The sequence below is a fragment of the Hyperolius riggenbachi genome, chromosome 9, assembly GCF_040937935.1.
Source record: "Hyperolius riggenbachi isolate aHypRig1 chromosome 9, aHypRig1.pri, whole genome shotgun sequence".
In the NCBI taxonomy this organism is placed as follows: domain Eukaryota; kingdom Metazoa; phylum Chordata; class Amphibia; order Anura; family Hyperoliidae; genus Hyperolius; species Hyperolius riggenbachi.
The window spans coordinates 196,487,198-196,512,992 of record NC_090654.1 but is presented as its reverse complement, the minus strand read 5'-3'; the positions used below and the strand labels follow the sequence as shown (position 1 = coordinate 196,512,992).

Below are 25,795 nucleotides of genomic sequence, written 5' to 3'. Positions count from 1 at the left end.
CAATAGACATGTTGTCTCATCGGTCCAGCGATGAGCTATGCGGATTTAATCAAGAGAAAGGGAGCAGGGGCAACTGCAGGAAATGTGGCCTGTCCAGCCCTCCAGCAAGCATGTTGGAAGTGTGTAATAAGTCCAATTGAACCCAAAACAAAGAATTCTCAAAGCAATCATGTGGATTAGTTAAGTAATGCTTTTGGAACTGAACTTTCCAAGTTCAAAACTCTATTGTATCTGTGCACATATCGATACAATAATCATCAGTAACGCATGTGCAAATGGTCCTAAAATGCTCAGTCTACTTCATATGATGTACAATTCTCTGCCACCATACAAATACAGTGCTGGCTGACTGCCACCCATATCTTGTGCATAAATCTCAATATGGATGATATGCGTAGGGGGCTTTGTTCTTAAGACCCATCTACGCGATACGATTCTTTGTGCGATTAAATTACGATTCCATTTATGATCCGATTAAATCCGACATGTCCGATCGGGATTCAATTCAATTCGATTTGCCAATGTTTTGCTATGGCAAATCGAATTGAATCGAATCCCGATCGGACATGTCAGATTTAATCAGATCATAAATAGAATCGTAATTGAATCGTATCATGTAGATTGGGCTTAATGCTGGGCATACACGGTGAGATAATGCGCCGGAATCGAGCCAGCGCGTCACCGCTCGTCCGTGTGGATCAATTTTCGCTCGTCCCTGCGGGTGCTTCTTATCAGCCGCTCATTTTTTTCTATTATCCGCCTGCGGGGATAGAGCGCGATATCGATCCGCTGTGGTGATTGTACAGGTTGGATCTTATCAATCGAGCCATCAGCGGTTTGATTGATAACTATCTAGCCGTGTATGCCCAGCATTAGGCTGGGTTCACATTTGAAGGATTCCTGCTGTGGAGAGTGACTATTTATCCACTGTCACTGTGTGCAGTACAAACTCCTGTCAATGTACGCAGCACCCTGTCTAACCAATTGCCCTTTTGTTACAGATGTACTGCTGGGCAGGACATCAGAAAATAAAACACGAGATGCAGAAGCAGGGCACATACATAGAAGTTTCCTTATACCCCTTTAGATGTGAACAGGGAAGAACCGATACAGAGAATAAGAGGGACTAGTCTAAAGGGATGCCTTTCTTGCAGGACAGAAGCAGCAAGTTGCAAAGGAAGGGCTCATATTTTAGGTAGACCACTTGTACCAGAAGAATCCTCACAACTCTGGCCATAAGTGGGAGAAAATCACAGTAGCCGAACATGGCTTGCTGCTGAGACCTACAGCTAGTTAGAAGTCTACTTATTACCAAACAGGTATTGAAGCCATATTTTTCTGGTAATAATAAAAATCTTAGTGGATTTGGGAAAAAAAGGTCTACAATACTGAATGCAGCACTTTACCAACCTATTATTTTTTCCCTAACAGGTCTTCGTGAATTGAAGCCAATGTGCAGGAAAAAGACAAGGAGCCAGGCACTAGGGACACTCACTGTCTAGTTGTAACATTCCCCCTTCTCATCTTTGTTAAGTTATCCATACACTTATAAACTACCACCTGATGTGGCAAAATAATCAATCCCTTTCCGATCTGAATCTGATCCGAGAGGGATCAATTCCTATCATACACAGCACATCCACTTTCAACAGATTTCAGTGGGAAATATATTAAAAACCAATAGAACCGCAACCTTGCACCATTCAATGCAACTCAATGCTAGGGTCCGTGGCTCGATCACTAATCCTGCTCTATCCACAATTAACAGATTGTACGGTCGATCGTTGTGATCGATTTTTGGTCAAAATTCAATTCCACATATTTCTGGCAGATTTAAATCAGAGTGATCAAATCTGCTAGGAATCGAACAGGGAAAAGTCGATAAGTGTATGATGGCTAACTTTACACTACAATCAAATCTTTGTTAATCCATGGTGCATAGCTCCCAGTTCTCTGCTCTTTCTTCTACTAGCAGTCCTCTGTAAAGGATATACAGATTGCTGGAGTAACAAAGCCACAGAAAACATGTTATTGTATTCTGAATGCAAACAGGTTTGGAAACCATTTTAGTGTATGCACAAACAAGTGTGTGTTATATAAATGTTTATGATCACAGAATGTATAAAAGATGCTGGCACTAAATGCTGAAGAAAGCTGGGGACTTCAATAATGAATTAAGGACTGGATCCGTGCGCACAGTGAACACAGCATACTTCAACACATTAGTGTACAGCTTTCTCTTCATGTGTTGAAGTACACTTCTGTGCATTAAAGGGGAACTGAAGAGAGAGGTATATGGAGACTGTCATGTTTAATTCCTTTTAATCAATACCAGTTGCCTGGCAGCCCTGCTGGTCTATTTCTCTGCAGTAGTATCTGATTAAAACCAGAAACAAGCATGCAGCTAGTCTTGTCAGATCAGACTTATAAGTCTGAACCACTGAAACACCTGATCTGCTGCATGCTTGTTCAGGGGCTATGGCTAATAGTATTAGAGGCAGAGGATCAGCAGGGCTGCCAGGCAACTGGTAATGTCTAAAAGGAAATAAACACGACAGCCTCCATATACCTCTCTCTTCAGTTCCCCTTTAACCCTCATGGTTTTGTTGTGTATGTGCAGGCTGCATTAACGTGTTATTTACAATGTAATCTGACAGGTTTAAGTGCTCCTGCATCTCCCTGCTGAGATCCTGAGGCTATGCATTCCTCAGATTGAGAAACACCTGAGTTTAGGAGATGGCAAGTTTACCACGAAGATCACAGTTCACATTCTTGCTATCTCAGGTAAACGGTCACTTTACACAAAACTGAGTGTTGCTAGATTGAAATACAATGGTGTAGCGGCAACATATACCTCATGGAAACTTGCTTTGGATATCCGCTGCTGTATGGCTGGGGTTTTTCAGTGTTTTATCAACTCAGTAGATTTGAAAGCCTCTGGCAGGAGGGGTGGGTCTAGAGATTACAGTGGGAAATCCTGCCACTAGTGTATACATGTTCTAATACTTCCACAGAAAACCTAAACTCAACTTTAAGCTCAAGAATGTATTATTTTACTATCTGCCCATTCAAAAACGAGTTTTCTAAAAGTTAAGACTAATGCACATGACTGACCTAGGAGCAGACTTAGTCTTTATATCCCAGTATGATGGTGTTAAGACTAGGCTGTTCATTCTTAAATGGGGGCATTTACTGTTTATAGGCTATTCTAGACAGGGAGTGGAAGGTCCATAGAGACAGCCATGGAATGCCCTGGTACTATACTGTTGGAAAGGGAGGATGGAAGTGGGAGAAAGCAGTGAAGGGGGTTAGAAAGGATAAGGAAAAGGGTGGGGGCATGGAGTGAAGAATGATCTGTGTGGAAAAATTGCCCAGTGGTTTCAACTCTCTCTCTATACTGTGCAGTAATGGTGGCCAAACATCTCAACTGTGTTGATCCGATAACACTTTCAATTCTATAAAATGTCTACATCTGTGTGAGCCAAAATGACCAGTTAAGACAAGCAGTATGATAGGGATAGATTAATTGCTGTTGCTTGTTTCCATATGCGCGATTTTGGCCACGCTTTTCGAAACACAACACAATGCATGATCGCAGGGACTTCGCCAAGTGAATAGACTGCACTGTCTGATGTTTCCATACATGGATTGCGATTCCCTGTGGAGTCGCAACACATGGTTGCCTGCATTTCAGGCTAGGTGCACACTTAGCATAAACGGTAGCATTGCGTAAAACGCTGCTTTTTATGCACCAATGTTACTCAATGGGCCGCATAAAAAAAAAAATATGCATGGGTATGTGTTTGTACTTTGGCGTTTTTAAAATTGCTAGTTTTGTTGCATATTATGCATGAACGCATCAAAAATGCATATAATTAAAGTAAATGGGAATGCAATGTATTGCGTTTTGTATGCGTTTTTTAAATAAAGATTTCTAATGCATTTCTGCTTCCTGTTGTCTTCCTAGTGATTTGCAAAAATGTAAATATAAAAACGCATACATATGCGTTTTACATATGCGAACTGCAAATGCATTAAAATGCATGCAAAAGGCTTGAAAAACGCATCTGCGTAAAAAAAACGCAAGCGCACCAAAAACGCACACAACATTAACATAAAACATGACATAAAACGCAGCATTTCACGTTATGTTATGTGTGCACCCAGCCTCAGCATGTTAGCGATGCGATCCCATTATAAGTGAATGGAATCACAAGCGCATCTGGGAGAAATATCAATGCAACGCCATGAGTCGCCACGACCACCTGCGTTGCACGCAGAGTGAGAATGGGAACGAGGCCCTAATGAGTGGGAGAATCGGAATATGTTTGAACACAGTAAAATTCATTTTTAATAGAAATGTATGTAGCCAGGATAAAGTTATCTGAAAACACATCAGTGAACTGCAAAAATGCAGCCATGGACAGTAAAAATATGGTATTAAACACATATATATAAAAAAAAAAAAAAAAAAAAAAAAAAAAAAGCATCCCAAAACAAAACAGGACAAACAGTAGCAGTGGGTAAATTCACCAGGAAATACTTGGGAGCGATGGACGCATCTATTAGAGAAATTGAAAATTGCAGGCTTTCTTTGAAGAGTGATAAATTGCAAGCAGATCCAGTCATAAAGTGTGGCCAGAAAGCTGCACACCATGTAAGCGATCAGCTGAGCACATTTTGTACACAAGCCTTGCACATTCCCTCCATGAAGGTACAGTGGCCTCAGGCCTCCAACATTTTTTTTACCTTTCGCCATTCAATCCCCCACAAGGCAGATGAGGGTGGAAAGACTGTCTGATAGGAGATGTGAGCGTATGCTGCTGTACAGAGATGTCTGGAAGGTATGTCAGCATGAAAACCAGAGCCCTGCTTTCATTTCATGAGGGCCGCATTTCTTTGCTGGAAGCAATTAGAGGGGTGGAAAAGCCTTCAGGCACCGGTAGGCAGAAAGCTGCCTTACATGGAAGCAATTCCTATAACATATCAGGGCTATGTCAAACCAAGAAGGTGAAGACTCCAGTCTAAATCACTGGGGCCGCTGTTAGAGGACACATTGCGAAATACTGGTCTTCTCCTTGGACTATGACACAGAAGGGTATGACTGCTCCTTCACAGGTCTCCTCTCTACACTGCATGTTATTATCCAGACTGACATTGATAATAAATATACATGCTATCTAGGCCAAAGTTCTGAGAGCTGTAATCCATAAGCATGCTAAGTATGGGATTGCGCTGCTGGAGATATTCATTGTAGGTGCAGCGATCAGGAATTCTTCTCATAGAAGGACTTAAACATCTTCCTCCATCTGCCTGTTTACAGTAAGACTTGAGCTGGCTTTGTTTAGACAGAATTTGGCCTAAAGGTAAAAGGTGCATTCCTCATTAGCTCCTACTGAAATGTAACAAGAATAGAAGGAATAGGAAGTGAAGTTACAGCACACATCACTGTTGTGGTTACACAGTCCTGGCCACAGACTACTAAGAATGTTACTGGAACAGCAATAAAAACCAATTCCAGAATGTACATGGGCATGTCTAGTACCAATTACAAAATGTCTTTACTCAACCACAGAACATATTGTGGTGCTTGGGGAGGGGCACATATGGTGACAGAATAGCTGAATGGTATGTTAGCCTGCTACAATGCTGCAGAAGGGAAGTGACAACACTTTTAGATCCTGCAATTCTCCAGACTGTCAGTTTGTCACAGCCACCCCCCTTTGGACTATTAGTAAATATTACTGTACCGTTGATGCTTTGATATATTTGTATCTCCTGTACATTAATCTATATACCAGTAGCTCTTCCTATTCTCAGTTAGGAAGGGGGTGGGGCTAGTCTCCTGTCTGCAACATTGCACACAAAAGGTAAGCGGCTACCTTCTGTCTTTTGCTTTCAGCACCAAACACATGTGCTGTTAATTAATCGTCTACCACAAGACCACTACGTTGATGCTGCAGTTAGACCTTTCCTTTGCATATACACTGGGTAAATTCATTTAGAGCAATTTATCATGAAGACACTTGAGATAATTATGAAATTTGAAATGTGTTTGCAGGGAGAGAATTCATTTCAAAGGTTCTATTTTAATGTTCAGAAACATGTTTATACAGTAACCAGCTACAAAGCCCACCCGTTTAACGACAGGCGCTAGGGAACAGGCACACGCCAACCATAAGCCGCATGACCACCTGCGTGCGCAAATGAGTGAGATACCCCGGGCGCGCACACGACTGACCCCCCTCGTGCCCGTCCATGCGCGCCCCACCCGTGAACTCTGTCCAAAGCCCAAGGCCACAAGTTTCTTCAGCCTGTATCAGCATATAAATATCACAGTATCATTGCAACGCTATCCATTTCCTTTAGATTCCCCACCTGATCTTTGTCTCCAGCGAAACAGCAGCTCTTCATGGTACAGGAGTTGAAGTAACCCTGGTTGTCGAACTGGAATACGGGCAGCCTTGAGTGGATGTCGTAGAGGACCGGAGGCAAGCGACGCCGCAGGGCTAGCAGCTGAGTGCCGTTACTGTTGAATCTCACACTCATTGCACTCTGCAGAGAGAGATTTCCACCATAGCGCAGCAAAGAGCTGAAATTCAGAACAAATTGTAGACATTAACTAACCAGTGTAAACATAATGTGTGTAGACATTTCCATAAATAGTGCGTTCCTATCAGAATGCCTATAATAAAGAGAACGTCACAGTATGATTATTATTGCCATGCTCACACAATGCCAGCACAATGCACAGTCCTTGGCTGAGGTAGCAGATATGTAACGGGTATCAACACTGCGTTTTGAAATGTTAACGCTGAAGAGTACAGGGGTTTTCAAGAGGTTATGGACAGCTGGACTTATACCATAAAAGACAACTATGGATGAAACATATAACAACACGAGTCTTATTTATGGCAAAAACATAAAAAAATACATAAGGCTTGTCTGTGACAATGAGGCTTCAACAGCAAAGTGTTTGTTAAACTACAGGAACTGAAAGGTTTACATATTTGTTTGCAGTACTCAGACGCATGGAAGGGGATTTCTTGATCTCTTCAACCTAAAACATTAGCCTTATATTAACCACTTGCGTGCCAGCAGTCTCTGGCCCCTGAAATGGAAGGTCCGAGCAGAATAAAAAAAGAAAATCTACTTACCTGGGGCTCCCTACAGCCCCTGGCAGCCGGCCTGAGCCCTCACCACAGCTCCGCTCCCAGCCGGTGGCCCAGGGTCCCCTCCGTAGCAGATGCCGACCTCTGCAGGTTGGCATATTCTGCGAATGCGTGAGCGCCGCTCGCGATCACGTGGTCTGGAGTGTTCCTCGCAGGTGCAGTAGTTCTGAGCCTACGCAGAACACTCCAGGCTACGGGAGCCGTCAAGAGCTGCGTGCCCGCGCGCACACGCATGCGCAGTAGATGCCGGTCAGAATCTGCAACGGAGTGGACCCCGGGCCACCGGAGGGGTGTGGAGCTGCGACGAGGGCACAGGACGGCTGCCAGGGGCTGAAGGAAGCCCCAGGTAAGTAGATTTTCTTTTTTTATTCTGCTCGGACCTTCCATTTCAGGGGCCAGAGACTGCTGGCACGCAAGTGGTTAATATAAGGCTAATGTTTTAGGTTGAAGAGATCAAGAAATCCCCTTCCATGCGTCTGAGTACTGCAAACAAATATGTAAACCTTTCAGTTCCTGTAGTTTAACAAACACTTTGCTGTTGAAGCCTCATTGTCACAGACAAGCCTTATGTATTTTTTTATGTTTTTGCCATAAATAAGACTTGTGTTGTTATATGTTTCATCCATAGTTGTCTTTTATGGTATAAGTCTTTTATGGTATAAGTCCAGCTGTCCATAACCTCTTGAAAACCCCTGTACTCTTCAGCGTTAACATTTCAAAATGCAGTGTTTAACAACACCCCAGATCTTCCCTTTAAGGACCAGAAACTGCTGGTGCCACAAACAGGGCTTGTCGCATGGAATTGCCGCTGTCTCCGTTCACCTGTCGCTAAAGCTCACTCGCCCTCGGCAGAGCTCTGTGAGCCGGTCAAGAGACGATTTTACTGGGTACTGACCCTGTTTTCAATGTAAGCCAATGTGAAGTTATAATCTAGTGACCCTACCATATTCATATATCAGTCATAGTCTAGGGCCAATTTGACGGGGTGCCAATTCACTTATCTGCGTGTTTTTGGGATGTGGGATGAAACCCACGTAGACACTGGGAGAACATACAAACTCCATGTGGATACTTGCCCTGGCTGGGGTTTGAACCGGGGACCCAGCTCTGCAAGACGAGAATGCTATCCACTATGGAGCTTTTCAGCTATGGCCATGTTTTGTTTTGTTTTTTCACTATTAAAACATTTTGATTAAGCATATTAGAAAATTGACAACATTGGCCTCAATTCACTAAGAACATGCTGGAGATAATAAGGCAAGAGAAAACTTACCACTACACATCGATCTTGCCTTATTAAGGTGTAGATATAAGTTTTCACAGTGAGAGAGTTATCTTAACTCTTCAGTTCTTAAAGAGAAACTCCGACCAAAAATGTAACTTTATCCCAATCAGTAGCTGATACCCCCTTTTACATGAGAAATCTATTCCTTTTCACAAACAGACCATCAGGGGGCGCTGTATGACTAATATTGTGTTGAAACCCCTCCCACAAGAAAAGTACGTACTTTTTTTGGGCAGTTTCCTCTCTGTGAACCTTGTTGCATTGTGCAAAATAGCTGTTACAGCTGTTTCCAACTGTCAAATACCATGCAGCAGCTACATCACCTGTCAACACTAAAATGTTCACTGGAGTTCCTCTTTAAGTTACCTCTTGTGTAGTTATTTTCACATGCAGTTAATTAACAGCCTGTCTTTAACTTTAGAATTGTGGAGTTATTTTAAGGATTGAAGAGTTAACTTTAGAGATCTCTACCTAACTTAAAGACAGAAGAGTGCCTGAGGTAAAATGTTTCCAGAATACTACAAGCCTTATCACTAGAAACGTTATTAAAGACAGGAGATAAGCTTAGTGAACTGAGGCCATTGCGCAAAGGACCCACTGGGTCAAAACAATTATACAATATAATCCTAATGGACAGCGTCGTTATAGCAAAAGCATTAAACCTTTGTACTTAAACTGCTAACAATTCACAGTACGTATCTTTCAGGATATAAACATAAAGCACAATATAAAATAAAACTAACAATTCGCTGAAAAGTAGGAAGTATTAGCGCTCTCGTTTGGGATAGAAAGCTTACTAAAAACAATCGCCACAAAAAGTACTTGGAACCCAGACTACAAGAGAGAAAAGAAATAAAGTGAAAAGAAAAATAAAAGGAACGAGAAAAGAAAATGCTCAAGATGGATTTCTTGTAGGACTTAAATGAGCCCTTAAAAAAGGTGTAGTAAAACTCTCTTTGGAAGCTAGATTAAGAGCACATAGGGTTCAATTAGGTCCGGAAAGCATTATGACAATTAACTAAAAGGACAACTGACCCCCCAAGTCCCCATGATCTTGCTCGGACGGACAGGAGTAAAAGGTGTCTATGATGGATATAACAACCATTACGCTCTACTCTTGCTGTACTTCAGTACAGTCCAGGTACATTATCACTCATATTCATAGAGGGAATAGCCTTGTTGTTATTTATGGCAAATAAGTTCTTGTTTTATGTTAATTATTCTACTAGCAGTTTTTCTTTATCAAGAACATTTTGGCTCTATCCAGCAATGAAACCCCTCAGCACGTCTGGCTGAGGTTTCTTCATACCAGAGGATTTACCTTAGTTATGCTACCTGTGAGATGGCAAGGCCAGACGCTATTGGACTATGCAATGGCATTCCTCTGTATAGAGTGGCCCTTAAGGCCTTAACCTATGCTAAACTTTTACTATATGCACTGTATTTGAAAAACTCAATAAAAATGTATTGAATTAAAAAAGAAAAAAGGTGTAGTAAGAATGTCTTGGGCGCAAACCAAATTTTGCAGCATGAGACCTTTTCAGCTATCTAGTGGAGTTGACTCCAAACCTGTTGTAGAAGTGGGCAAGACCAAAAAATGTGCTAAACTGAACCCTCCTGACTACCACACCTCCATCAACAGCTAGAGGTGGACAGAAAAATCTTCTGCTGAGGCTTTTTCTGCTATTGGGTAAGTATTTTGTATCAAAGCTCCTACACTTATACCATTGGGTATTTTGTATCAAAGCTCCTACACATTCACATTTAGTAATCCTTTATGGTTGGCTCAAGCTGTCCAGATTTTCTGCCACTGGTCTTTCAAAAAAAATAAATACATACCGTAAATAAATAAAACCCACTCAAGGCTCCTATCTACTTGGTTTGCAAAGACAATTTATTATCCCCTTGAGGAGTAGAAAGGTATTTTATAGCAAAAAGATCAAGTGTCTATTTTGGCAATCTTCCAATAGCCAATCTAATCTTAGTTTTGGTCTGTGTGGAAAGAGGTGCCTGTGACATTCCCCAACTAGTTATTGCTATGCCTTATTTTCTGTACCCTGGACTACTGGTTTTCATACTCAAGCCAGAAAGAATAGGGTCTAGGAGACAGAAAGAGGGGGAGCACATCTCTCCAGTGGAAGCACAAAAGTAATACAAACTTCAAATACTGGTAGTTTCTAAACCCTTTCCATACTATTGTGCTTTAATTGTCTGTTATTTGTACATAAAGCAGACACCGGTAACCTGGGTATCTACAGTTTCTGTACTACAAGTCCCTGCATGCCTGTCTGACTAGCGGCCTCTGGCCTATAGTGCAGGCTGGGACTATTTAACAAAACAGTTTGAGAGCTCCAGGCTGCCTATCATTAATACAAAGCATGACAGATGGATGACTGCGTCAAGTGAGGTGCTTATCACTGTATCACCTACTGGCTGAACCATGTACGTTATATACCGTATTGTGAATGGCCAGCATGGTTCATCACTTCTCTCTCTCACCCAGTCTCTGCATTTAGAAGCTCTAACTTGCTCGGCAAGTCTCCACCTCTGCCTAAAGGATACTAATCTCTCACCGGAAACTAATCAGCTTCCTGAATGACGGTGACGTGCTCAGAATCCCTGACTCAAGGCTACAATCCTGCTTCCCTGCTTGACCTGTTTCCAGCATGCTGTAACTCGCCTTTGCTGCAGTGCTCAGTATAACTTCTAGTTTATAGGTGATCAAGTTGCACCTTTGGGAGTGTCTGCAGGACTACACACTGCCTGTGATGTCCCTCTATATTAATTACATAACCAATTACTGAAACTGCTTATTTTATATCATTGTTGTAATATAAATTAGGATGAAGCCTGGAACACCGCTTGAGGTAAAAACTAATGTACAATATATATCAATTAAACCATCACTAACTTTCATATTTCTTTATAGGTTTAAAAATAGTCCCTGATCAAATAATATTGTAATGATCTGAGGAGATCTTAGTTTACAAACAGCTGCAGCAAAAAGCTGGTTTGCATATCCAGCCCTCTCCGAACACTATGGCCACAGATGTACGAGTCCAATCGTTTTATTATCCAAATGATCCATCAGCTGTATTGACCTACCCTAAAGGTGCATACACAGGTCTGATTTTATGCCCGATTGTCATTTAAACTGGTCGTTTGAAAGTCTTGTCATTCAAACAAAGAGTCTTTCAGACTCCTTGAACACACAGACAACAAAACATTTGAAATACTAATTACAGTTAATTTAAATGTTGTTTAAGTGGTCAATGGACTGGATAGAACAATGGACCAGATCAAAAGGCTGATCAAACAACTTGTTGTTTGAATGTCTATTAGTGTCAAAGTAATAGACTTTCAAACAACAAGTCGTTCTTACCCATGTACGGACCTAAAGGACCATACACACGTCTGATTTTTTTAAACGACGGCTCGTTTGGACGTTCAGTTGTCCGGACGTCAAATCAGGCGTGTGTACAGTCCGTCGTTCAGCTGATAAGACTGGTCTTGAGCGATCCGCCCGGCGGAAGCGCCGGCGGGTTGTTAACCCTCGATCTGCCGGATACAAAGCGTATTATACAGGCTGCCTCCTGCCCTGGTGGTCCCAGCGATAGAGGGACCACCAGGGCAGGCTGCAGCCCTCCCTGTCTGCACCAAACACACTGATCCTGCCCACCCCCCGCCATATGATCGCCCACAGCACTCCTCAGACCCCCCTCCCCTGCCCACCCCCAGCCCCATGTTTGCACCCAATCACCCCCCTAATCGCCCATCAATCACTCCCTGTCACTATCTGTCAACGCTATTTTTTAGGTTAGGTCCTAAACTTCCCCCTGGGGGCTCCTGATCACCCCCCACACACCCTCAGATCCTCCCCAGACCCCCCCCCCCTGTGCACTGTATACATCTATTCTTCCCTGTAATCACTCACTGATCACCTGTCAATCACCCTCTGTCACTAACACCCATCAGATCAGACCCTAACCTGCCCCTTGCGGGCACCTGATCACCAGCCCGCACCCTCAGATCGCCCGCACACCCGCCATCAGATCGCCTCCGAAGTGCATTGTTTACATCTGTTCTCCCCTCTAATCACCCATCAATCACTCCCTGTCACTATCTGTCAATGCTATATTTTAGGTTAGGTCCTAAACTGCCCCCTGGGGGCTCCTGATCACCCCCCACACCCTCAGATCCTCCCCAGACCCCCCCGCCTGTGTACTGTATACATCTATTCTTCCCTGTAATCACGCACTGATCACCTGTCAATCACCTGTCAATCACCCATCAATCACCACCTGTCACTAACACCCATCAGATTAGACCCTAACCTGTCCCTTGCGGGCACCTGATCACCCGCCCGCACCCTCAGATCGCCTCCGAAGTGCATTGTTTACATCTGTTCTTTCCTCTAATCACCCACTGAACACCCATCAATCACCCCGTCACCACCTGTCACTGCTACCCATCAGATCAGGCCCTAATCTGCCCTTTGCGGGCACCCAATCACCCGCCCACACCCTCAGAACGCCCTCAGACCCCATCCCTGATCACCTCGCCAGTGCATTTCTTGCATCTATTCTCCCCTCTAATCACACCCTGATCACCTATCAATCAACCCATCACCCCCTGTCACTGCTACCCATATCAGACCCTAAACTGCCCCCTGCGGGCACCCTAACACCCGCCCACACCCTCAGATCACCCTCAGACCCCGTCTGAACACCTCTCCAGTGCATTTTTTACATCTGTTCTCCCCTCTAATCACCCATCGATTACTCATCAATAAGGCAATAGAAGAAAAGACAGCGCTGGGCACTCAAGCTGATGCTTAAGGTTTATTTTCCACAGATACAAACAGACATTGCAGGCAGAGGGAGAAAAAAACGAAGTCTAACAGCCGTTTCACGAGCCTATAGCTCGCTTCCTCATCAATAACCCCGTCCCTGCTACCCATCAGATCAGACCCTCATCTGCCCCTTTGCGGGCACCCAATCACCCGCCCACATCCTTGGATCGCCCTTAGACACCCCCCCCATCCCGATCACCTCCCCAGTGCATTGCTTGCATCTATTCCCCCCTCTATTCACACCTTGAGACACCCATCAATCACCTCCTGTCACCCCCTAGCACACCTACCCATCAGATCAGACCCTAATTTGCCCCGTGTGGGCTCCTGATCACTCGGCAAAACCCTCAGATCCCCCTCAGACCCCCTTCCGATCACCTCCACAGTGCATTGATTGCATCTATTATCCCCTCTAATCACCCCCTGAGGCACCCATCAATCACCTCCTGTCACCCCCTAGCACTCCTATCCATCACATCAGGCCCTAATCTGCCCCCTATAGGCTTCTGATCACCCGGCCAAACCCTCACCTGCCCCACCGCAGTGACAGAATTTTTTTTTCCTGATCACTGCTGGTCTCTACGACTTAATTGTCGCTGAGACCAACCGTTATGCCACACAATACGCAACCGCCAATCCAATAAGCTACCATGCCCAGCCTTTTCGGTGGAAACCACTTCAAGTTTCCGAACGTAACATTTTTTGGGGCCTTCTCCTTAACATGGGTCTAGTCAAAAAGAATGTATTGCGGTCTTATTGGTCTACGCACCCAATACATCACATGCCCATGTTCTCTGCTGCCATGTCCAGGTCACGATTTGAGAACATCAGTGTTCTCCCCAGAATTTTTTTCCTGCCGGGTGGCATGAAAAAGTAGCCGGGTGGGGCGTGATGAGAGAACCGTATGGCTTATGTGAGCAACTCTGCTTTAAATTAGAAGAAGGAGGTGAGTCAATGACAGCCGGGTGCTCACCAAAACTAGCCGGGTGGAGCACCCGGCTAAAAGAGCCTGGGGAGAACACTGAACATTCTGCGCTTCCTGCACTTCAGTGCCAATAGAACCTGTCATCTAAGAGGCCACCCTGCTTAAGAGCGGTTCCACAAAATTCGTCCCCTCATAGACCACCTGTCATCAAAATTTGCAGATGCTTATACCCCTGAACAGGCATTGTGAAGCATTTGGTTTCCAGACTACTCCTCATGGTTTAGGGCCCCTAAAATGTCAGGGAAGTATAGGAACCCCACCAAGTGACCCCATTTTAGAAAGAAGACACCCCAAGGTATTCCGTTAGGTGTATGATGAGTTCATAGAAGATTTTAATTTTTGTCACAAGTTAGTGGAAAAATTACACTGAAAAAAACAAAAAACAATAAAAATCAATTTCCGCTAACTTCTACCCAGAAATCTGCTGGGTAGAAGATTTTATTTTTTTGTCACGAGTTAGTGGAAATTGATTTTTATTGTTTTTTTTCACAAAGTGTCATTGTCCACTAACTGATGAAAAAAAATTAAATCTTCTATGAACTCACCATACACCTAACGGAATACCTTGGGGTGTCTTCTTTCTAAAATGGGGTCACTCGTGGGGTTCCTATACTGCCCTGGCATTTTAGGGGCCCTAAAGCGTTAGGAGTAGTTTAGAAACCAAATGCCTCAAAATGAAATCCTAAAGGTACTCATAGGACGTTGGACCCCTTAGCGCACCTAGGCTGCAAAAAAGTGTCACACGTGGTATCGCCGTACTCAGGAGAAGTAGTACAATGTCTTTTGGGGTGTATTTTTACACATGTCCATGCTGGGTGGGAGAAATCTCTGTGTAAATGGACAATTGAGTGTGAAAAAAATCAAAAAATCTCATTTGCAGAGATATTTCTCCCACCCAGCATGGGTATGTGTAAAAATACACCCCAAAAAACATTATACTATATCTCTAGAGTACGGCGATACCACATGTGTGACCCCTTTTTGCAGCCTAAGTGCGCTAAGGAGCCCAAAGTCCTATGAGCACCTTTAGGCTTTACAGGGGTGCTTACAATTTAGCACCCCCCAAAATGCCAGGACAGTAAACACAACCCACAAATGACCCCATTTTGGAAAGTAGACACCCCAAAGTATTCAGAGAGGGGCATGGTGAGTCTGTGGCAGATTTTATTTGTTTTTTTGTCACAAGTTAGCAGAAATGGAAACTTTTTTTTTTTTTCACAAAGTGTCATTTTCCGCTAACTTGTGACAAAAAATAAAATCTTCCTTGAACTCACCATGCATCTTAGTGAATACTTTGGGATTTCTTTTTTCCAAAATGGGGTCATTTGGGGGGTATTTATACTATCCTGGAATTTTAGCACCTCATGAAACATGACAGGTGCTCAGAAAAGTCAGAGATGCTCCAAAATGGGAAAATTCACTTTTGGCACCATAGTGTGTAAACGCTATAACTTTTACCCAAACCAACACTGAATGTTTTTTTTTTTTATCAAAGACATGTAGCACAATAAATTTGGACAAAAATGTATATAGAAATTTTACTTTATTTGAAAAATGTCAGCACAGAAAGTTAAAAAAACAAAATCATTTTTTTGGACAAAATTCATGACTTTTTTGATGAATATAATAAAAACTAAAAATCGCAGCAGCAATCAAATAGCACCAAAAGAAAGCTGTATTAGTGACAAGAAAAGGAGGTAAAATTCATTTAGGTGGTAGGTTATATGACCGAGCAATAAACCGTTAAAACTGCAGTGGTCTGAATAGAAAAAAAAAAGCTCTGGTCCTTAAAGGGGAACTTCAGCCTAAACAAACATACTGTCATCAAGTTACATTAGTTATGTTAATTAGAATAGATAGGTAATATAATCTCTTACCCGCCCTGTTTTAAAAGAACAGGTAAATGTTTGTGATTCATGGGGGCTGACATCTTTGTCATGGGTGCAGCCATCTTTTTGGTTGAAAGGAGGTGACAAGGAGCAAGAGACACAGTTCCAACTATCCTGTGTCCTGATTACCCCTCCCAGCTGCACACGCTAGGCTTCCAAGGTCAAATTCAAAATTAAAAAATTGCACCAAAACAGCTGAATGAGAACAACAAAATCAGAAATCCCATCATGCTTTGCACAGCATCAGGGGAAAAAAGCCCGGGCAGTTTTCTTCTGTGCAGCTAAAAATGAGGCTTGTATAAGAGAAACAAAGTTCTGATGCTGTGAAACTGTTATAGAAACACAAAGCCTTTTCAGTGCTGCTGAGTCGATTTTTAGTCCGGAGGTTCACTTTAAGGGGTGAAAAGACTGCAGTCCTTAAAGCAGAATTTAACCCTGCATTTCAACTTTGCTCTAAAACATTATTTACAGTAAATTATATGCAACCAGCATTTTTTTTTACTAGACCAGCATTGGAAGGGTTACACAGAGCTTTAAAGTTCCTGGACATAACTGCAGACACATCCGAAGCTGACATAGATACATTTTGTTTACATAAATGTATCTAAGTGTGGCATGTGACTCACTCTCTCTGACTGAGAAGGAGCTGGAGGACAGCCAAAGAGTGTGTAACATGTATCACTTGTTACATTCTATTTAGTTAAATGTATCCATCTGAACTTCTGCATATCTCTCCACGGAACTTTAAACCTCTGTGTTTAACCCTTCCAATGCTGGTCTAGTAAAAAAAAAAAAAATGCTGGTTGCATATAATATGCTGTAATGTTTTAGAGCAAAGTTGAAATGCAGGGTTATATTCTGCTTTAAGTAGTTAAGAACTTACCCAGCTGGAGTACTAGCAATTCATTACTTATGCAATATATCAGGCTGCAGTAGGGTCTTATTCTAATTGAAAATGATGTATTAGGCAGTTGGGAATAGTGGCATTGTATTTTGTGATTTCTGCATATGCTGGAGGTGCATGCTTAGGGGTGGGGGTACAGGTGGGATGCGGGGGAGGGGCATGGGGATTGGACCTAGGGTTGTTTTTTTATGTTTAGAATATCTATTAATAAAGTTTATATATTTCTACTAAACGTATTGTTGATTTGTATCATTGGTATGTACCCTCCTCCATTTTCTTTACCTTCCTACATTGTTCACTATTAGACAATGCATAAGGCTAATTATTGATGACTAAAATGATGATAAAGCAAGACCTCATGTTTTCACCCAACTGAATTGCCTTTGCGTGCCCCGGACCCTCCTCCCCGTAAATGAATAAAAAATAAATAAATGCCCAAAAAAACAATATTCCTTTACATGTATAACTTAACACAGTACAGATTCACTATAAAATGCATTTATGTGTAAATAGTCCACAATAGTGGATCTTGAAAAAGTAGGCACATTTCTCCTGAGGTAAATAAGATACAGTAGTTACAAAGCACTGTGTGTACACAGGATGCCAGCAACATGCAAGCACAAGCTCCAGAAACAATTACGGTGTTTCTATTTATTGTCAGTGAAGAAAGGAAAGCATTAATCAGTAATCAGCATATAACTCACACTTGTCAGTATTGTGTAACTTACACACTGACTTAATCCGCAAGTTAACGAGCCTGTAAAACATCTCTTCATGGAGGACATTAGGAAATGCAATTAAATTGATTTGATTTTCTTTTGCAATGCCACAAGACAAACCATGTTACAGAAAAGCAAATGGGCACATAGGCTGCACGCAGCGTATTAGAGAAACTGTATTTACTATACTACCAGGGAACATATTTTATACCAGAAGCAGAGACTGTCACATAAAAGTAAAGGCTAACTGATCATGACAGCAAAAAAATCCCACGTCACATAAATCCACAGAAAACATTAGATTTAAGAAATCACATTTTGAGTGCCAGCTCTTTCTAAAAAACACTGATCACATGTTTCTATTTCCAGTTCCAAGTAAATGCTGGAGAGGGAAAAAAAACAAAGCTTTGCTTGTAATAATTAGGTACACAGAGTGTATTAGATAAACTAAATGAGAGGATCATCAAGATATGCATAACTATCGGCCTGATGCACAAAGGGCTGGTAAATTTGCTGTGCGCAGGCACCACATGGCAATTTTCCCAGTACTAACAGCAGGGGAGCACCACACCCACTAAACTATTGGCTCCATGCCCATTTACCTGCCTCCCTGGTGAAAGAGATACATGCTTTTCTAAAAAAAAAAAAAAAAAAAAAAAAAAAAAAAAGTTTGATTCTTTTGTCGCAGGGTCCACAATTCTGCTTTAACAGAATGTTTGCCTGAATTCAGAGAAATACTGATTATTTTACTTCAGCCACTAGTAGCCCCGGGGAGGGGGTGGGGGGCTGGATCATGAATCCACACTGGATGGCCCTAATGTGGAATATCTCAAGATTGTACTTTTTTCATTCATGTATACGACCTTACTCAGAAGATCCCCTTAAAGAGACTAACAAAATTTTCAGCCTTATTTCTTCTATCCTATAAATTCCTATATATGTTCTAATGTGGTCTGGACAAGTGCAGCCTCGGTACTTATCCGTTAGCCGGGCGCATCCGGCAGGTGGCGCTGTTGTAGCGAATTTCATTCATGCTTAGTTAACGTAGTGCTGTGTGAATGGAAGCGCCGCAGGTGGCGCTAATTGCATTGATACGGCACATAACAATAACAGTGTTAATGGGAACTAATATGTATTTCAAGTGGCCGGAACTGTTACTTAATGCAATTAAAATGAAGGCGGCAGCAATTTAACAGATGAAGCCGCCGCCTTCGTCTGTTCTTCGTCTTCTTCTCCCACTTTGCCCTCCTCTGGCTTCTATACAATGCTGGCAGCCTGCGGGGACATGCGTCTCCGCCCAGAGTCGTTCGTCGCGGAAGGGAATCCTGTTTGTTTTCTTGCGACGAACGACTCTGGGGGGGACACGCGTGTCCCCCCCCAGCTGCCAGCATTGTATAAAAGCCAGAGGAGGGCAAAGGGGGAGAAGAAGACGAAGAACAGACGAAGGCGGCGGCTTCATCTGTTACATTGCCACCGCCTTCATTTTAATTGCATTAAGTAACAGTTCCGGCCACTTGAAATACATATTACATATAACACCGTTATTGTTATGTGCCGTATCAATGTAATTAGCGCCACCTGCGGCGCTTCCATTCACACAGCACTACGTTAACTAAGCATGAATGAAATTCGCTACAACAGCGCCACCTGCCGGATGCGCCCGGCTAACGGATAAGTACCGCAGCCTCTTCTAGTTGCACTGTCTATGTAATATATCTAATCTTATTTTCTTTGTCAAGCTTTGTTGTCCCAGGGAGAAATGGGCTGCCTCTGTTGTAATGAATACAAGTTATGCATGCCCCATGCAGGCTCTGTGTGCTTTGTTTACTCCTCACAGACAATGATGCAGTTTGTGAGGCTGCAGGGGGGGTGGGGTAGGGGTGGGACTGAAGACGCCTGTCACGTGCTGAGAAACAAACAAAAAACATGGCCAATATACAGTACCTATACACACACACACAAACACACAGTGTGTGTGTGTGTGTGTGTGTGTGTGTGTGTGTGTGTGTGTGTGTGTGTGTGTGTGTGTGTGTGTGTGTGTGTGTGTGTGTGTGTGTGTGTGTGTGTGTGTGTGTGTGTGTGTGTGTGTGTGTGTTGTATATTGGCCATGTTTTTTGTTTGTAAACACTGCCTAAAACTGGCGATTAAAAGCCATGATAGAAGCGGGGCGCGGCGGAAACGGTAAAGAGGGATCCAGGAGATTACAATGACTCGATTGGTATGGTTTTTATTGTACAAATCAGACAGTACAGATTCTCTTTAAAGGGGAACCGAAGTAAGAGGTATACGGAGGCTGCCATATTTATTTTGTTTTAATCAATACCGGTTGCCTGGCAGCCCTGCTGGTCTATTTCTCTGCAGTAGTATCTGAATAACACCAGAAACAAGCATGCAGCTAGTCTTGTCAGATCTGACTTTAAAGTCTGAAACACCTGATCTGCTGCATGCTTGTTCAGGGGCTATGGCTAATAGTATTAGAGGCAGAGGATCAGCAGGGCTGCCAGGCAACTGGTATTGCTTAAAAGAAAATAAACATGGCAGCCTCCATATACCTCTCTCTTCAGTTCCCTTTTAAAGGATAGTTCTAGCCCAAATCATTTTGGTTGTAGGGCAGCCAGCAGTGGTTCAATCATGCCCTAGCTTTTTATGTAATAGTAGTATTTCCCCTCAGTTCTCACTACAAGAGTGTAACAAGTGTCACTATGTCACAGCCGGTCTATTCGCCTGTTTACTGTAGGTCACTGAGGAGCCGTAGAAGCAGAGTGATTATATCATTAGGCTCGGCAGCTGGGAAGACTGGAAATTCAAGTGGGAATATATCCCTGACAGATATGAGAAGCCAGCATGCAATGCTACTACTCAGAAGCCACGCATGACTGGAGAGGCCTGTAATATGTGCACTGTACAGTAAGTATTAACTATGGCTGACATAACTACAAATGACTCAGGCTATCCAAACATTGCAGAATTTATGTGTGCAAAAGCCTCGTCACTCCAATGTACTCTAACCTCACCAGTCTGCAATGTGGGGACTCCCAGGACCTAGCATTGCTTGTCTTACAATCATAAATGTCAACAAAATTGCATTATTTGTTATTGTGGATGAGGAAATGTTCTGCAGAACCAGTTTTCTATACACCGCATATTTATAGAACAGAGCCATATGGTCAGGGCCAAATGTAATTATGCACTCCAGGCCACTGGTATGTTGCCTTTCCGATGACAAACCTCTGAAAACACAACTTCCAACATCTTCCTTGAAATACATGTAAGCTACAAAGAGCGTAAAATAAGCATAAGAAAGAAATGAGCTAAAATAGCTCGCTGCCACTAGTTTGACACCTTAGGACAAAGCCTGTGTTGCCATTCCACAAATCCAGCCTGTACAAGATCTGTTATGGAAAAACAATATTTCACAATCACAGTAAAGTATATACACTTAGTGGTAGGGATTCCATTTAAATTGAATGGAGGAGAAGGATGAATACAGGACTAAACCCTAAATGGTTTATACACCATGTGACTATATAGATTACATTGGGTTTTCGCACAATCAAGGCGATCCACAGTATTCTACTGCAAATAATTCAGAACTTAGAACCACCACCTAAAAATAAAAAAAATATCTATATGGATATTACTGGGGAACATGTAGGAGCAAGAATTACTACCGGTGACAAAAAGAATATGCCCAGCACACACAGAACTGTACCCAGGGAATAGTGATAAATCAATGCAATTCAAGCCTGCTCTGCTGTGGGTCATCTCAGCTTGCCATCTGAATTAGTTACCGCCAAAAAAAAAAAGTTTCTTACCACTTGATCCAATCAGCAGTTTGCTTCTGTCACAACCTGGATTAAAGTTAATCTGAACTTGTGTGTATTCCATTAACGGACTTATTTATAACAGTTTGGTTTTCGATGCAAGGTGTACTTTAATGGGTAATATGTATTTTGTGCAGCCTTGCAGTTTCATTAAGAGTAACCGCTTTTTAAAAAGACAGAAATTACAACTGCATTGACCCTGAAAGGACGACTACTACACGCAGTGTCAGACTGGGAGGTGGAAAAACTGAGGAAATCCACCTGCTGGCCAAGCAGCAGTAACCCTGAGTTATCACTCCCAATAGAAACCTGCAGAAAGTCTTCACTGTGAGCAGCAACACCTGATTACTTCTGCCAGCAAGTGGATTACCTCAGCTTTTCCATCTCCCAGTCCAACACTGACTACACGTGTTGAAATACACCATGGGCTTGATTCACTAACCGGCACTAAGCCAGTTAGTGTGCCTTATCACTTAGTGGGCACAAACTACAGCGCTAACCTTATCTGAGGTTAGTGTGCATTATCTGCAGTTTGCGATGTAGCTTTGTCCATCTTTTAGTGTGCACAAAGCTACTTAAGGCACACTAACTCAGATAAGGCACACTAACCTCAGATAAGGCACACTAACCTCAGATAAGGCACACTAACCTCAGATAAGGCACACTAACCTCAGATAAGGCACACTAACCTCAGATAAGGCACACTAAAAACTCTTCTTTACTCCGGCGCTAACACTTAGTGCCGGTTAGTGAATCAAGCCCCATGTATTATAATTTCTTTAGTAGAATTTAGAATGATCACTCCTCCCCCCCCCCCCCAACACACACACACACATTTAGTTTCTTCAGCCAAGAGAGGAACAGGTCATCCAATGCCCCCTTGCAGTACATATTATTAATAGGTTATCACACAGCATTGTTAGGTCTGACCAGGTCAATCTCACAAGCTCCACACGGTAATCCTATCTGTACTAAAAGGTAACCCTTGGTCCCATGTAGCCACCACCCACTCATCATCCCAGCTTCCAGACAGACCAAGTCAAGACACTAAAGGAAACCTGACATGGTTAAAAAAAAAAGTTTGAAACTGAAAATGTCTTCATGTAACGAGCAATCGCTTACAATTCATGACAATATGGCAATGGAAGGCGCTGTTGGAAATCACCCTGCAGGCAGGGCCTAGGTATATGCAGGCTAAGTTCTGATTGGCTATTATACTGAAGAGGTGGAAAGAAATATCTCCTGTATGGTCAGCAGTGCCACCACATTACGAGGGCATTTTCAGTAGTGATTTTGTTTTTTAAAACAGTTTTATGCAAAGTACCGCACTGCCTTCTCAAAATAGAAAATATTTGCAGGCTGTCACTTCCATGTGTCCCAAAATCACTACCCATAATGCATCATTTCAGGACACTACAAGTGTGGTTGTGTTTATAGCTTCTAATAAAGATTTCCAAAACTCAGGAATATTCACACTAGACCCAAAACACTCAAGACTATAGCCATTATCATCCACAGCAATGTGCTGCATATAGACAGACTGTCTCAGCCATGACCCTGCAAACTCTCCTACATCTGCTGCAAATGGGTACAGAGTTTATGTTGGAGTACTTTGTAATCTTTTACATCCTGCCAAAGTGTGAAAGAGTTTACATATTTAGCAGTATATTTCACAAATTGCTTTCCCTTATAAGATCAACTGCTTTGACTCCGCCTGACTTTCTGCACTGCTACAGCTGTATTCCCAGCCTGAGGCAGAGTGTAAATACTGTGTCATGTTTGAAGAGCCCCTCTTTCCAATCAAGGCTAGAAATCTGAAGAATGTGGCTCCCTGTGAAGTCTGGAATCGTTCTTGTTAGGACCTGCCAGTGATTTGTTTTGGGCTTGTACAGGATTGTGGATACGGGACAAAACTGCACACAGAAAAGGGATCCTACGCCATCTAGTGCTAAAAATGAAGCACTACATACAAACCCATATTTTTACTTTCTTTTTTTAACAAATTGATTTTGCTTCAGGTATCTTATTGATCTAGTCCACTCTGTATACATACCATGAACTCTGTATTAAATGTTAAAATACAGTTATTGAAAGTATATTAACCTTGTCAAGGCCATGGAATCAGTCACAGCAGAGCCAACAAAAAGCTAAAAAGTACTGACGAAGATTTGTTCTGGTTGGTTAAGACTTCGGGTAAGTTGAATTCTGGATAACTAGGACTCTGCTGTATATATGCAATATACTTCTTTTACTTCATGGCAGGTATTCTTTCATTCTATGGGAACCAGAATTAGTTGGGGCAGAGCAGGAACTTTGTAGGGAGCTAATCATACTCAGGAGCTAAATAATAATCTACCAGCAGCTTGGTTGAATAATCAACAGACAATTAAGTTGAAAATTAAATTTAACAAATAAAAACTGACATTTGGGGACTGCCGCCCACAGGTTTTGAAACAAGATCTCATGGATGACAGTTTGGGGCTGAGCTCTGTACAGTTAGGACAGGGGGAGGTGTAATGCATTGTGCACAACGGAGAAGCTTCTGGTGGGCAGGGTGAGCAGAATATTGTGCTCAGAAGTCAGTCAGGCATTGGACAACACAAAAGAACCAGCATGCCTGATTAAGGCTGTACACCCGCTAGATTCTAACCCAATGCGGTCTTTATCAGATGCCTTGGCAAAATTTAATGCACAACGTTTACCTAGTTTATACATGCGATACTGATTAGCGTCATCAAAACTGTGCTGTTTATATTTAGTATAAAGGGTATGAAAGGTAAAACAACCTCACGGAAAAGTTTTAATTATCACAAATTAAAATGAATAATTGATCTTCGCTGCAATGGAATATATATCTTCTTTCCCTTGGTACAGAGTACCCAGCAAGCTCAAGGTGAACCAGAACTCCTAGGAGTGATGCACTGGGAGACATCTCGGAGCTCACGCCAAACCTGAATTATCGCAAATTCTTTCTGTTTTAAGAAAGAAAAAAACGTTTGTTTTCTTCTTCCCATTGGTAATTCTAACACGTTTTCTTTCTAAAACAGCCTTTCTTTCACATGGTGAGTTAAAGTTTACTATCTAGTTCAAAGGTTTTAGTGTTACTGCACTCTTCTTTCCAAATCTTATAACCTAACCAAAGCAAAGGACTACATATTGTGATTCCTCTGCTGAGCTTCCGTTTCCTGATTAGCAGGCGAGCAGTAGTGGTATACAGAGTCAGCAAGCTATTGCACTACTGTATGCTTGCAGCTGCATATAGCTCCAATGAAGTGAAGATGGTAACAGTGCATGCGCTTACCCCTTTCCATATGATTGCCAGCCATCGCACTGCTTAGATGGTGGCACATTTACACTTTTATCAAACAAAGTAGTTGTGACCGTGCAGTGGTGTGATCTGTTTATATAAGATTCTGATCTTCACTTTAATATTTTGATTACAGTCACACAACATATTAAAGGGCCAACAGGAAAGTGGAAAGTATGGAGCCAAGTTAAACCTCACAGAAACTCAAAACTGCGTACATTACTGCAGCTGTCTATAATTCAACAAGTACTGATAACGTGTACATGTAATCTGCACTGAAAGCAAGCTTTGTATATGGGCCCATTTCTCTACTGCAGAATATGCAGTGTTTCACCTGCATCCACGTCGCATGGGGAAACGCTGCCTCTTCCATCAATGGCTTGCCGTCCAAATCGCATGCTGGTGTGATTCTGGCTGGCGTGCTGCAGTTTACTGCAGCATGTATCTGAAATCCCATAGCTATGATTGGCACGTCTATAATGATTTGGCTGTGGCTTCACAGCAGCACGGGTTCTGCGCCCAATGCGGAAATGGACATGGCACCCCAGTGGAAATAGATAGATAGATATTATCTATATCCTATCTATCTATCTATCTATCTATATCCCACCATATGCTCAATTTCTATTACCTTAGTTTGTGGAAGTTTTCATTTAATGAGGAGAAGAAATCTGACTGCAGAACGTGTAGTTACCATTTCCCATTCTTCTTTCTATTCCTGTGACTAAAGAATCTTTGCTGTGAGCATGGCTGGTGCTATGCTGAATTCTACAAAATCTCTTGACATGAATAAAGTGGTTGTAAGATGTGTACCATATATACTCAAGTATAAGCCGAGATTTTGGGTCCAAAAAAGTG

The 25,795-nt window shown here is 42.4% G+C and overlaps 1 protein-coding gene across 1 annotated transcript in view; it reads right to left on the bottom strand.

The window, feature by feature from the left end:
• DCAF5 (DDB1 and CUL4 associated factor 5) overlaps nucleotides 1-25,795 on the bottom strand; it is an 87,226-nt gene that overhangs the window by 9,848 nt on the left and 51,583 nt on the right. The window contains exon 6 of the mRNA XM_068253851.1: nucleotides 6,379-6,592. Within this exon, the coding sequence (XP_068109952.1) occupies nucleotides 6,379-6,592 (214 nt within the window). The remainder of the gene's footprint in view (nucleotides 1-6,378; nucleotides 6,593-25,795) is intronic.